The following is a 13,622-nucleotide window of genomic DNA, read 5'->3' on the forward strand; positions in this document are numbered from 1 at the left end:
ACTCTGTAAACCCATATTCTACCCAAACCTTTCCATCACCTTCACAGCGATTGCTGTCTCTCAATGGATCGTTTTCTGCCCACTTGCAGCTGTTGGCCTCACTCCCTCCCCTCGTCAGCCTGGACCCCGTGGCGGGTTACCCCAACTTCTCTCTCTCTCCAGTGTTTTCCTTTCCTTTGCACTATTCTATTTTGCCACCAATATTACAGCCCTGAGTTAATATTAAAACCTAACTTCCTTAATAACATGGCTAAGACTAGAAAAAAAATCACATGGCAATGTGCATTTTGGTACCACTTTGCCTCCTTCTTAGTCATGAGAAGTGAGACAACAACATCTAAGTTCCTTCAATACTGCACCTCCCTACCCACATGCTTCCCATAATTATACCATCTTTGTATCTTCTAGGTTTGATGGCTAAGCTGTCCTTCAATATTTGAAGCCAATCTCTCTACATATATCCTAAGTCCTTTCCATCTTGCCTTATGCAGGATCTTGTTCCATATGCCACCCTCCCCCACTTTTCCAAACCTTTCATCTCTCCCCCTCTACTAGACCCTTTGTCAACATTAAACACGTTCAAGTCTTGTCCATCCTTACAAAAACCCTTTTGTTCCCATACTCTCCTTAAGTACTCTTCTACTCTCTCCTGTCTCCCCCACTTTTTATGAGTAGTCTCCATGCCAGGAGTCCATATACTCTTCTTTCCTCAACCCACTGGATCAGCACCTGTCCCACCGCTCCCCCTGAAAATAATCTGACTGAAGTCACCGATGATCTCCTAATTGCTAGGCCCAACTGTTTTTTTTTCCAAACACACCTCACTGCTGCATTTGACAGCTTGTCTCCCTCCTTAGTAGCAAAACCAACTACTACCTCTAATACTGCCCACACTGAATCAGTACTTACTCTGTGCCAGGCTCCGTACTAAGAGGTATGCACTACCTCATTTAATTCTTGCCACATCCCTATGAGGCAGGTGCTGCTAGTTTTTCAAATAAGTAAACTGAAGCTGAGACAGAGAAGTAACTTGACCCAGATAATACAGCTAGTAGTAGGTGAAGACAGGTCTTTCTGTCTCCAAAGCCCATGAGGTAAACAGGTGTTTAAAGAACACCATGACTTCCACACTCTCTTGGTCTTGGAATACACTCTCTTTGGTTTTCTTGGGACCCTGTCTACTACCTCTGACCACACAAATACATGTTGATGTTCACTAAGGTTCTATTTTCATTCTACTGTTCTTCTTACTCCCTGAGGGATTTTAATCATTTTCATCTCACCAATTCTCCCCCACATGCTGATATCCCCAAATGTGTACCTCCAGCCTTCAAGCTCATGACCCTTTTATCCATCAGTCTGCTGGACTTCTCAATTAGGATGTCTGTCTTAATTTCAAATTCAAAACTGAACTCAGCTTCCCTTTGAAACATTTCCCTCCTTTTCTTTGTCACAGTTAAACATAACCCAAGCTACAAAGCTAGAAGTATTCTTAAGCTCTTCCTTTACCTAATTCTCCACATGCAGTCACTAAATATTCCTGATTTTACACCCTAAATAGTTGTCCTTTCCTCTCCACCTCTTCTCTCATGATCCTTGATCTGGCCCAGAAATATTCTGCCCCCATGATACTCCTATAAGACCCTCCCATCCCCTCCTTTGCTGTGGTCAAGTCCATCCTTCACACAGTTGCTAAGTGATATCAATACAACACAAACATGTTTCCTGTCCTGAATGAAACATTTCATGACCCCAGATCCCTTACAGAACAATGGTCGAGCTCTACCATCAGGCTTTCAGAATCTAAAACCTACACATGTAGTGATGCCAGCTATTATTCACTGAGATTACCTATTCTTTGTCACTCTGTCTTAGAATCTTCTATCCAACAAAACGAAATTTCTACAGCTCTCCCAGATACCATGATTTCTCCCCCACAAACCAGCTATTCCCATTGTCCAGAATGCCCTCTTCCCTCCCAGCTGCTTCCCCAGGCTAATTCCCTCTGATCATTTTCAAATACAGATTTTAAATAACCCAAGCCTTATACCTTGTCAGGAAGACCTATCTTACCACCACAGGCACATCCCTCATGATCCCATAAACCTCTATGTACATCTCCATCAGTGTACTTTCCATACTATATACAACTGCTATCACCCCTACGCCCCCCTCCCCTACTAGTCTGTGAGCATCTTGAACACAATGTTTTGCTCTTTTTTGTATGCATACTGATTAGAACAATCTCTCATATTAGCAGTTTCTACTCCATAAAAGCTTAATGCTAACTACACAGTACCCCAAAATGATAGACAGATGGTAGGAAGAAAAGCAATTAACACTGCCCTCTGTTGTTGTTGGCTCTTTAGTCGACAGAGCGTTATTACCTGTGGAGCAGAGCTCGATAAGCAGTAAAATATGGGATACCAATGGCAGCTCCTTGCTTAAGGTCCAGTTTTTCTGGCAGTGGGTAAACAGTGTCATCGGCTGCGACAGCAAACTCTGCGTAGCCCCCAGAGATCGTGCTGGTAGTGAAAACTCTGTCACCTTTCTGGGGGAAGCAGTAAATTTATGTGTGTGTCAGGGATTAAAAATGACATCAAAATGGGTACAATCTTTTTTTATGATCCTTCTGAACTTTTTTCCTCAAATACAATATAATAAAATACAATGTCACATTAGTTGCAGGTGTACAACACAGTGCTTAGACATTTATATAACTTATGAAGTGATCACTCTGGGCGGCAATCCTTTTTTTTTAATGTTTTATTGGTTATGCTATTACAGTTGTCCCATTATCCTCTCCATCCCCCTCCACCCTGCACACCCTCCCCCACCCACATTCCCCCCCTCTAGTTCATGTCCATGTGTCATAAGTTCTTCTAGCTTCTACATTTCCCAAGAAATGACAGAGACTCCCCATGGTGTTTACAGCCTAGTGGGAGAGACCACTCTTAACCACTAAATAAATCTGTAAAATAATTACCAATTGTGGTCAGTGCAATGAGGGAATTAAGAGGGACTTGAGCTAAACAGTGCCCAGGGAGGAGGTTCTGGCAGGACAAATCTAGATAGACTGTTTGGGGAAGGTCCATTTGAGGAGATGGCAGACTGAGGGAAGGAGGTACTTTCTAGTTCAGGAGGGGACTTTACAGTTTATTCTGAGAAAGGGGAAGCATGGAGAGTGCTTGTGAAAAGAAGAGGGTGGAGGCTGTTGGAGAAGGAAGGGGACCTTTTTAATGCGACCTTTATTATGAGAATTAAGTATTTACATGGTTTTCTACATCTCAGGATCTCACAAAAATAACTTTAAACTACTGAATATTTTTAAGTATTTTATTAAAGGGAACCAGTGAGAAGAAAAATTATGAGAAACAGACAAAGTAAAAGGAAAGCAAGCCTCCAGAATGGTATAGTGATGATAATGATAATGAACCTTTATTGAGAGTGTACTGTGCTAGGCACTGTGTTAAGTGTCTCAGGAATATTACATAATTTGATATTCATGACAGCTTAAGAGGTAAGTACTTTTATTTTCTCTACTTTAGAATTAATCCCACTCTACAAATAAGAAAATTGAGGCAAAAAGAAATTCTGTAATTTGCTCATATCAAGCCGTCAGTATATGGCATTTAATAAAACCATTTTGCTCAAAATACTAGGGAGGAAAAACAAAATGTAAGGTTTCACCCTGGCCAGGTGGTTCAATTGGTTGGAGCATCATTTGGTACACCAAAAGGTTACAGGTTTGATCCCCAGTTGGGGCACATTTAGGAAGCAACCAATTAATGTTCCTCTCTCACTCTTACTTTCTCCCTTCCCTCCCCCACCTCCTGCTACCCCTGCCTCTCTCTAAAAAATCAAAAAACATACCTCAGGTGAGGATTTAAAAAAAAAAGTAACATTTCTTTCACACAGGAATTACCTGTTCTAAATCCTTTCCATAGATTTCTTCACCTCTATATTTCCTTCATTTGTCATGTTTATACCAAAAGCAGAACAGCATGCCTGGTCCTGACAGCAGGATGAGCCAGGACTGGCGTCTTTACTTGTCCCAGCACCAGAAACAGCAAACTCTCAGTAAACGTCCATGTGGCCCTCACTACTGAAGAGCAGATGAGTGAATGAGGGTGAGACAAGGCCCTGCATAAGCATCATAGGACTGCCCAATGTGACCTGCACATGAGGGAAGTGACACTGCCCACTACACACACCTGCCCTAACTTCTCTTCCTTAAAAAAAAAATATTCCTTGAAATAAGCAAAACATTAAGACAATAATGCTCAGCATACTTAAATGTGTCCTATAATTAAGAGGTCTGAAAAAGCAGCAGCAGTCTGCAGTGGGGCACAGGCAAACAAGACTCACAAGGCGTCTGGGAGTCAAAGACAAGTACCGCTGCTCAATAGTATCACCTGTAAATGGTCAGGTGTGACTGTGTTAAGATTAAGCCTGCTTTTACAACTTAAAAACAAGCTGCATTAATTTTAATATAATTCAAACATTTACCAAGAATCCACTATTCAGAAAGTATTACTTTGAGCTCTGTGAAAGATATTAGTAGCAAGAAACTCTCTTTAATATCAAGCATCCTGAACTTGAAGAAAAGAGAAGTAACATAGAAATAATTACAAAGCAAGGTAAATGTGATGAGCCATTAAAAAATAGACACAAGGAAAATAAAGGAATTACTTCTAAGCTAAGAGAATCAAGAATACCCTCATTGAGAAGTTAATATTTGAGGTAGGTGTGGAAGGGCAGAAGATTTAAAAACCAGAATTGAGAAGAGTCACTGTGGGTGAAGAAAACTAAGTAAGTAAAGGAATAGTGGCAGGAAAAAGGAAGCCAGTATTCATTAGCAAAGAATAAGTAGTCTGATGTATGGACTGTAATTGTTCGGAGATATAAAAAGAAAAGAAATGAAAGCTGGAGCATAAAATCCCTTGAACTGTGTTGATAAGTTTCAGTTTAATTCTGCCAAGCAGAAGAATCAATATGAACAAAGAAACAGAGACAAAAGAGCATGGGCTATGCAGGGGAGAACAAAAAGTTATTACTAAACTTCAGGGAGAGAAGGAATAGGAGGTATGAATGGAAAGATAGGTGAGAGAGAGCACAAAATAGTCTTTTTTTGTAATATTAGCAATTTCAATAATATCCTGAAATCTATACAAAATGAATGCAAGAATTAATTATAAAACAATCAGAATTACATTTTAGAAAATACCCTTACAGAGCAAGGATAGATTCAAAGAGGAAGGACAGAGGGTAGTAAGCTAAGGGTCTATTATAGAAGTCCAGGTAAGGGCCTAGGAAAGAACCTAAACTACAGAGAGTAGAAGTGGAAAGAGAGGGAAAACAGTTCTAATAAGGGAGAACTGAGTGAGGGGGAGCAAAGAGATAAGCCTCAAACCCCAGAAGTCACCAACAGTCACACGAGAGAGGAGCAGAGATGAAGCAAGACAAGCTCAGGGACAGACATGCTGAGTAAGAAGTTTTGGAGACTGACCATGTGGGTCCCGTGCTCTCCTGCACTACACTCTGTAAGGACAGAAATGTTCTGCCTCTGCACTGTCCAATAGCATAACCACGGGACTCATGGGGCTAGTGAGCAGTGGCAATGTTGCCAATGTGACTAAGGAACTGCTTCTTTTTTAGGTTAATATTGAATTTTAAGGAGCCACTACCATTTAAATGTGGCTACCAAGCTTAGTAGCTAGACTTACCTAGGGGATCATTTTGTAAATTACAGAAATTTCTAACCACTATGCTATATTGCTGAAACTAATATAAAATATTGAATGTCAACTAAAAATTTAAAATTTACTAAAAATGTATTAAAATGTAATTAAAATTTTTTTAAAGTGTTATTCAATACAAAAATAATAAAATAATAAAAGTTTTTTAAAAGAAAAACAGCCTAAATATTAGGAAAATATTCGCTCAATATGCTCCTTATATAAGAATAGGAAATAGTTGTTCTATGTGATTAATATTTGCTTGGGCTTAATATACTGCCTCAATAAAATATTTAGACATTTTTATATAAAAAAGTTCTAAGCAAAAGCTATCCATGTAACGATGGGAAATATGGATATACATGAGATCATCATGAAGATGGTACGCAATACAGAACGCAGAGGTCTAAGTAGGGACTGGGTGAGCTGGGCAATGCCGAGATTTAAGGAGCATCCACAGAAAAGAGCCTTGAAAAAGAATTCTCAGAAAGGAAGGGGGAGAAGAACAGGAGAACATGTCACAGAAGCTGCAGAAAGAAGTTTTTTTTTTTAAGAAAAAGTAAGTGACTGAGAGTGTCAAATGTCACAGAGAAGTCAAGAGAGATAATGACATAAAAGGGCCCATTAACTCCAGCAATATAGATGCCATTAGTGACATTAGCAAGAATCACATCAGTGGAGCGTGGGGGCAGAAGCCAGGCTGCCAGGGGCTGAGGAGGGGAGAGCTGTAGGAATCCGCCTGCCTTCCTGTTCAGGGGCCATGTTAATCATCTGTGTCTCAGTCCAATTGTGGCTAAATGAGGGGACAAAGTTGAGTGGGTCAAGGAATTATGAGGAAAGATGCTACAACATAAATATACTCTCTCTGTTTTAAAAGTCTTTTGGCATATAAATAACAAAAGCCCTGATCATAACACTTTCACCGCCTGCATCACCTTGTTCTGTCTGAGTTGGAACTCAGAAAATCTATAGTGACCTTGCATTTTTTCATTTTTACTTATTATTCCAAAAAAATTACATTCCCTTTACTTTATGAAGCTAAACTGATAAAAAGTACTAAAACTTATGTGGGTTTGTGCCCTCAGCAGTGTGGCTCAGTTGGTTGGAGTGTCATCCCATAAACAGAAGGGTCCTGGGTTTGATTCCTGGTCAGGGCACATGCCTGGGTTGTGGGTCTGTCCCCAGTTGGGGCATGTGCATCGATGTTTCTCTCTCACATTAATGTTTCTCCTTCTCTCTCTCCCTCCTGTCCCCTCTCTCTAACATCAATAATCGTGCCCTCAGATGAGGATAAAAATACTATGCTGGTTTGTGTATTATCAAGAGTTAGAAAACAATCGCTTCTCGGCCTTTTGGCTAAAATCAAGTGTAGTATCTGTTCTTATCGGTCAAGAGTTAGAAAACTATGATTTTCTTGTTTTCTTCCCTTACATATTTCTGTTAAAAGGTTCACCATTTCATTCTGTGGGCATGTGGAGATACAGAAATGACCCTACACTTATTCTCAACAAAGCAAATAAGTAAGGCCTCTGGCTAAAAGGTAACTTCTTTGTTATTACAGGAGTCCCCCAAGTGGCAGAACTTGTGTAATACTTAACAGTGACACGTTTTAAAACTGTTAAAATATTTTAAGAAAAAATATGAAGCTAAAATAGAAATAATTTAAAAATGTAATACCTTGAAAGCAGAAACATTATCTCCAACAGCTGCTATTACCCCGGACACATCCAATCCAGGAGTGTAGGGTAAGAGTGGTTTCCTACTGTAAGTACCAGAGCGAATGTATGTGTCCACTGGGTTCACACCGCATGCATGGACTTTGATTAGAACCTGCAATGACAGCGCAGTCGTTTACACAGAGCATTCAGGCATTGTGCTAGGATGGTAACCGTGATGGGAGCTATAAAAATGGAGGGGATGACCTTGCCTTCCATGAGCTCACATTCCAGTTTTGCAAACCCACATATAAAAATATAAGACAGAATGGCTTATGTGCAATATGAAAAACATTTTGAGAAAACAGTGATGGAAATATTTGAGATGTGTGGCAGAGACCTCTACGAGCTCATCAAATCTATTTCCTCCTCCTGGGTACAGAGGAAAACTATTTTCCTGGCTCCTTTACAGTTATGAGTAGCCAAATGAGCGAGTTTCAGCTAAGGGAATATGGACAAAAGTGATGACAGCCATTTCCAGGCCTGACCCATGAAGACCTTCCTCAGCAATCCACACTGCTCCTGCCCTTGGATGTGACCTCAGAGGACAAGTGCTGACAATGGCAGAGCCACATGACGGAGGAAGCCTGGGTCCCTAAACCACTGTTGGAGGAGAGCTACCCACCAACATTTCAGAATTTTGGAATTTAGAGAATAAATAATTTTCTATTGTTGATTTATTGAGATTTTGAGGTACAGAAGCTTATTTTACCTTAATGAACAGAGAATTACTTCTGCTGTAAGAGTAAGGGAAGGCATTTCAAAGAAAGTGTATTTGCACCAGGCCTCAAAGGATGAGCAGAAGTTCTCTGGGAATTGGTGAAAACTTGTATTTCAAGTTAAAGGACTATTTTATGCAAAGACAGAAGAAAAAAAAGGCCTCATGGAGAAAGTGGACAAGGCTTGATGTTATTATAGCGCAATCTATTGAGAAGGAGTGATAAGAAGTAAATCTATAAAGACAGGTTATGGCCAGATTGTGAAAACTCTCATAAGGCTTGCTAAGGAAATTAGACTCAGGACCCATGGGAGGTGCAGTAATAAAAATACGTAATTTTTATTGAAAAAGTGTATTGTTGCCCTGGCTGGCATAGCTCAGTGGATTGAGTGCGGGCTGCGAACCAAAGTATCGCAGGTTCGATTCCCACTCAGGGCACATGCCTGGGTTGCAGGCCAGGTCCCCAGTGGGGGCCACATGAGAAGCAACCACGCATTGATGTTATTCTCTCTCTCTTTCTCCCTCCCTTCCCCTCTCTAAAATAAATAAATAAAATCTTAAAAAAAAAAGAAAAAAGAAAAAGTATATTGTTAAAGTTAGTGGAAATGATTAAGCTCTACATTTAAAGTCTCTTACATTGTATGTGGAAAACAGGCATAGAGAAGAAAATTGTTTTCCTAATGTACAAAAAATAAAAATCAGGAAAATCTGTAAGAGTCACTATTCACAACTACCTGTGACTCCATTCAGAAAAAGCCAACTATTGCACTGCACAGATGATTCTCAACTTCAAAAAATCCTTAAAACAAGACATTATTTCTTTTTTTAGATCTACTCCACTATTAGAATTACATTATCTGTCAGAGCTCATATATATAAACAGTGTAAACTTTGTCCTAATTCAATGTCTGTATAATCACTGTGAATCTGCTTCTTTTGAATGTTAATTTGATGTGCTAGAACCTCGTGCTCTGTAATTATTGTCTATTTTTAAGTAACTATTTCCACCTGATGGTCTTTTGGGATTGGTACTGCAACATCCGACTGGAGTTTCAGCACTTCTGGTCCACCAAATTCAAAAACTCTAACAGCTCTCATCAACTTCTGTCCAGTCGCCATGGTGATCTAGAGACTAAGAAAAAAAATTAATGTATTGTCCTATTGTATCTAGCCTATCACTGTGTTTTTCTTTCCCCTGGAGGGTCAGATCAAACAATTTTTCAAATGACAATTTAAATCACAAGCTTACCACTGATCTCATTTCATGTTTAAAAACCTTTTATCTTACAAATCCTTCAAGCTACAAAGCAAAATACTTCATATTGCTTCCTGTAGTGATTCAATGCCTTCAACAGGGAATCAAACATGCAAACAAAAACATCCAGATAGGTATAATATAATGAGAATCGCAGGTGTCCTTTTGGATAAGCCTGGGCTGCATCATCTTGGAAACTTTAGGAGCTAATGTAAGTTTTATCAACATTAAATAAATAGATCTTCTTTTGTTGGATTACTAATTATTGCAAATGCATAAAGAATTACAAAGACTACAATAAACATATCCGTCTCCCACCCACCTTTAGCAAGTCTTAACATTTTAAAAACCTAAAACATTACAGATATTATAAGCCTCTGGTACCCATCCCCAAACCCATCTCTGCCCCACCCTTCCACGAGGTAACTTACCATAAACTCGGTGCTCCTCACTCCCAGGCATGATGCTATCCACTACCACATGTGAATATATTATGGAACAATATATGCTATGTTTTTTGCATGTTTTCAAACTTTATTTTTTTAAAGATCTTTATTTATTTATTTTTAGAGAGAGAGGAAGGAAGGGAGAAAGAGACGGAGAGAAACATTGATGCGTTAGGGAAACATCTATAATAGCCTCTCGCACACCCCCAGCCAAGGACCCGGCCCATAACCCAGGCCTGTGCCACGACCAAGAATCAAACCAGCAACCTTTAGGTTTGTGGGACGATGCCCAACCCACTGAGCCACACCAGCCATGGCTCAAGCTTTACTTAGACTGGATCACACTGTACTTGATTCTGCAGCTTGCTTTTTCCACTTAGCATTAAGTTTTTGAGATTTATCGATCCAAAACACTTGGCTTTATGAAGTTCTTTCACTTTAAAAAGGAGGAAAAACACTGAAAACTAAAACACTGCTTTGCAAACCTTCTTTTATAAATTACAAGGGTAATTTCCAGTTACTGTCTTACCTTTCTGTTCTACCACTGTTAACGTTAAAATGAAAACTCAGAGTCTTTTTCCAAAAAGAGTTGCAGAAACTAGGACTGAAGATGAAAGAATTTAGACTTTCACTCTATTGAAGCTCAGCACAAGGCTATTCAGAACAGAGTCCATGCTAATTATAAGATATCTTTCCATATATGGGGGAGGAGGATCATAAGCATGTTGATGGTGTTATTAATGGAAAGTTCTTAATGTAATTAGTCAAAAGTTGTGTCATTTTAAACACCTTTATTTCAAATGATTTAATATAGTACCTAGCACAGCAGAGAAAGCAAAAAAAGTTTCCACTGCTGAAAGGCTGTTCAGCAATGACATAATCCTGAAGGGCAGCCCTCTAGTAAAAAGGGGCAGAAGCAGGCACAAGGCCTAACCCTAAGAGCAGCGCCGTGGGGCAGCTCCGCAGTCCCTGAGGGTGAGAAGGCCTGTGCAGAGATGACTCTGAGGTCTCACTGCTGCACTACTATCTTCACTCAGGCTGGGCACTTCTTAGACAAGAAACTGAAAATATAAAGAAAATAAAACAGGAAAAAAGTTGTCTAGATCCAAGTTTTCCATTCTGGAAGTAAGAACAACTTTTTTTTCTTTCTGTCTTCAGCATGATGTTAAGAAAAGTGTGGGCTTTGAAATCTGACAGCTCTCAGTATGAATGACAGCTCTGTCATTTACTTGCTACGTGGCCTTGGGCAAGGCAGTTGACCTCGTTGAGCCTCATCTAAAATCGGGGCTCCCACTCCAGGGTAGGGGTAGAGACACAGCAAGCATCAACTACAGAACCTGGACAATGTTCACTCCCGTGTACAGCTGACACCATTATTCCTTCCCCATCTATTTTTCCTTTCTAATTTCTTTTTCATTAACATATTCTTGATTCTAAAGTTCTATAATCATCTTTGAGTTATCAAAACAATATTTACAGGACTCTGGTTGTAAAAACAAATACTTAGCCCAAAGAGTTCACAGTCTAGAGAATGATTTAAAGAAAACACTAATACCAAATATTGGTTGTCATTCATTCGACATGTAGTTTTTGAACATTAACTGTAAGGGAGGCACTGCACCAACCTCAGAGAACACAAAGGGTGGAGAGAAAGCACCTCAGCCCCCACCCCCACCCACCCAGCTCCTGCACACCCCCCAGTCTCTCACACATGCCCACACACACCGTGTAGGATTCGGAGCTCTTTTTCCACATTCAGTATCTACCCATTTCCTACCGATTCATTTCTTTCAAGCCCTCGCACCTGTCTGCTCACCAACAGACATCACTATCCTCAAAAACTGTAGCAATAATAAAAGCAAAATTGCCCTGAAATAGAATCTGTCAAAAAATATCTAGCATATATATTTTCCCCTTACATTTTGACATTTGCTAAATTGGGAAAAAAGAATAAAGCAAAGAGGAGGCTCATGCTTAATACTGGATTTAGAAGATACCCTGCCTGGACCCAACCTATCACATTATCCTTTGGTGCTGTAAGGAGACAGCCATGACCTCTGTCTTCTACTTTGTTTCTGGCGATCTTATTTCCCACTGAGCTTTTGCTGTTGTCACTGATCAGGATCCAACCTATACTCCTGGTGTTTGAACCCCCTCAGCTACCCACAGGGTCCTGATCTGCTTCGTAATATAGGTGCTATGTCAGAAGGTATAATAAAAAGAATGAAATAACACACAAACTGCTATTATGATTAATTCTTAAGACCTTGCAATACCGGATTTCTTCTAAAAAGCACATCTTTCACATCCAGTGATAGTTATTTTCACAATGGGTAGAGAAGCAATAGTTATTAACACTGTATGCAGAAGTGGAAATAAAATTACCATCCATTTTATGGATGGAAAAACATTCTAAGAGGTTAAGTGAATTGTCAAGGTCACACAAAAGCAAAGCTAGAACCCAAGTGCTACACCCTAGATGTTGTTTCGAGATTTCACTTCCTTCCTATACAATCCTTTTCACCTCACCCTTTGCAATGTTTGCAGAAAAGAGCCCTAATTTCTTAGGAATGTACTTTATTATGCTGATAGTGAGAAAGATTGAGTTAGAAATATGAAATTCAACTAACCTTCAGGTAGGATTATGTATTTTATGATCAAGGTATCTGCTTACAATTTGAAATATGTCAAATGCCCTTAAGTTAGAGGACCCAATAGACATATACATGGCATTATTCTATTAGGGAAACTAATAATTTTCTTATCTGTAAAATGGGCCCAATACTCCCTAGCATAGGATTAGCAGCAGCAGCACATGGTGAGTAGTGGGTCACAGTACCCCTAGCATGTAGTGAGCTTGATTATTTTGAGTAAATCATGTGCAGTCAGCAGTCCTGCCACATTGTTTGTGTTTTTCTAAATTAAACTGTACTTCAAATAGGCTTTTCCATATCTCAAATAAAAACTTTTAAAATTTTTCACCAAGAGTAATTTGGTTTTCATTTTTATTTTATTTGTTAATCTAAGAAACATTGCCAGCCAAACTTTGCAAATCTAAGAAATTCAGAATTTAAAATTCTTCCTTGGTGATTTTTTCCATGCTACACTTGAATCCTTTAGGTTTAAATGAAAATTAAAGGAATAGCCCTGACTGGTGTAGCTCAGTGGCTGAGTACCCACCAGGCCTGTGAACCAAAGGGTTGCTGGTTCAATCCCCAGTCAAGGCACATGCCTGGGATGCATGTCAGGCCCCCAATGGGAGTGCCTGAGAAGCAACCACCCATTGATGTTTCTCTTCCTCTCTCCCTGCTCCTCCCTCTAAAATTAAATAAATAAATTTTTCTAAAGAAAAAGAAAGGTTATTTATAAAAATAACCTTAGAAGTTTATTTTCTAAAAATTAAAGGAATAGAGAAAATATTAGAAATGTATTTTAACATGCAATGCATAGATAAATTTATAAAGTCACAGCAAAGTCACATTTGGAGAGAAAAGCAGAAGTAAATTAAATAAAAACTTTAGGCAAGAAATAAAAAAAATAAAAACTTGGAAAGAGACTCACTCGATATATAATGTGCTGCTGTTGATCAAGAAGGACTCGTGTAGTGGCAGGAAAAGAAAACCCATGAAAAAGTTTACTCCCTGTATCACTTGCAAATGTCACAGTGCCTTTGTTTTTGTATGACAGGGAGCTGACTAGGAGCCGTCACCCAAGTAACAGTTATCTCAAGGCCAAAGTACTAACCTTCGC

General features: G+C 39.4%; 1 protein-coding gene and 1 pseudogene across 2 annotated transcripts in view; one reads left to right on the plus strand and one right to left on the minus strand.

Moving 5' to 3' along the window:
- The window catches only part of CRYZ (crystallin zeta), a 28,010-nt gene that overhangs the window by 13,040 nt on the left and 1,348 nt on the right, over positions 1-13,622 (minus strand). The window contains exons 2-4 of one of the 2 annotated variants that reach the window (XM_028513215.2): positions 9,180-9,303; positions 7,416-7,568; positions 2,388-2,551 (exon numbers count right to left, since the gene is read on the minus strand). In XM_028513215.2, the coding sequence (XP_028369016.1) occupies positions 2,388-2,551; positions 7,416-7,568; positions 9,180-9,290 (428 nt within the window). In that variant the 5' untranslated portion in view covers positions 9,291-9,303. The remainder of the gene's footprint in view (positions 1-2,387; positions 2,552-7,415; positions 7,569-9,179; positions 9,304-13,622) is intronic. The other variant, XM_036026294.1, reaches the window with a different exon arrangement.
- On the plus strand, positions 7,075-7,234 carry LOC114498151 (annotated as a pseudogene).

The sequence above is a fragment of the Phyllostomus discolor genome, chromosome 5 (assembly GCF_004126475.2).
Source record: "Phyllostomus discolor isolate MPI-MPIP mPhyDis1 chromosome 5, mPhyDis1.pri.v3, whole genome shotgun sequence".
Lineage (NCBI taxonomy): Eukaryota > Metazoa > Chordata > Mammalia > Chiroptera > Phyllostomidae > Phyllostomus > Phyllostomus discolor.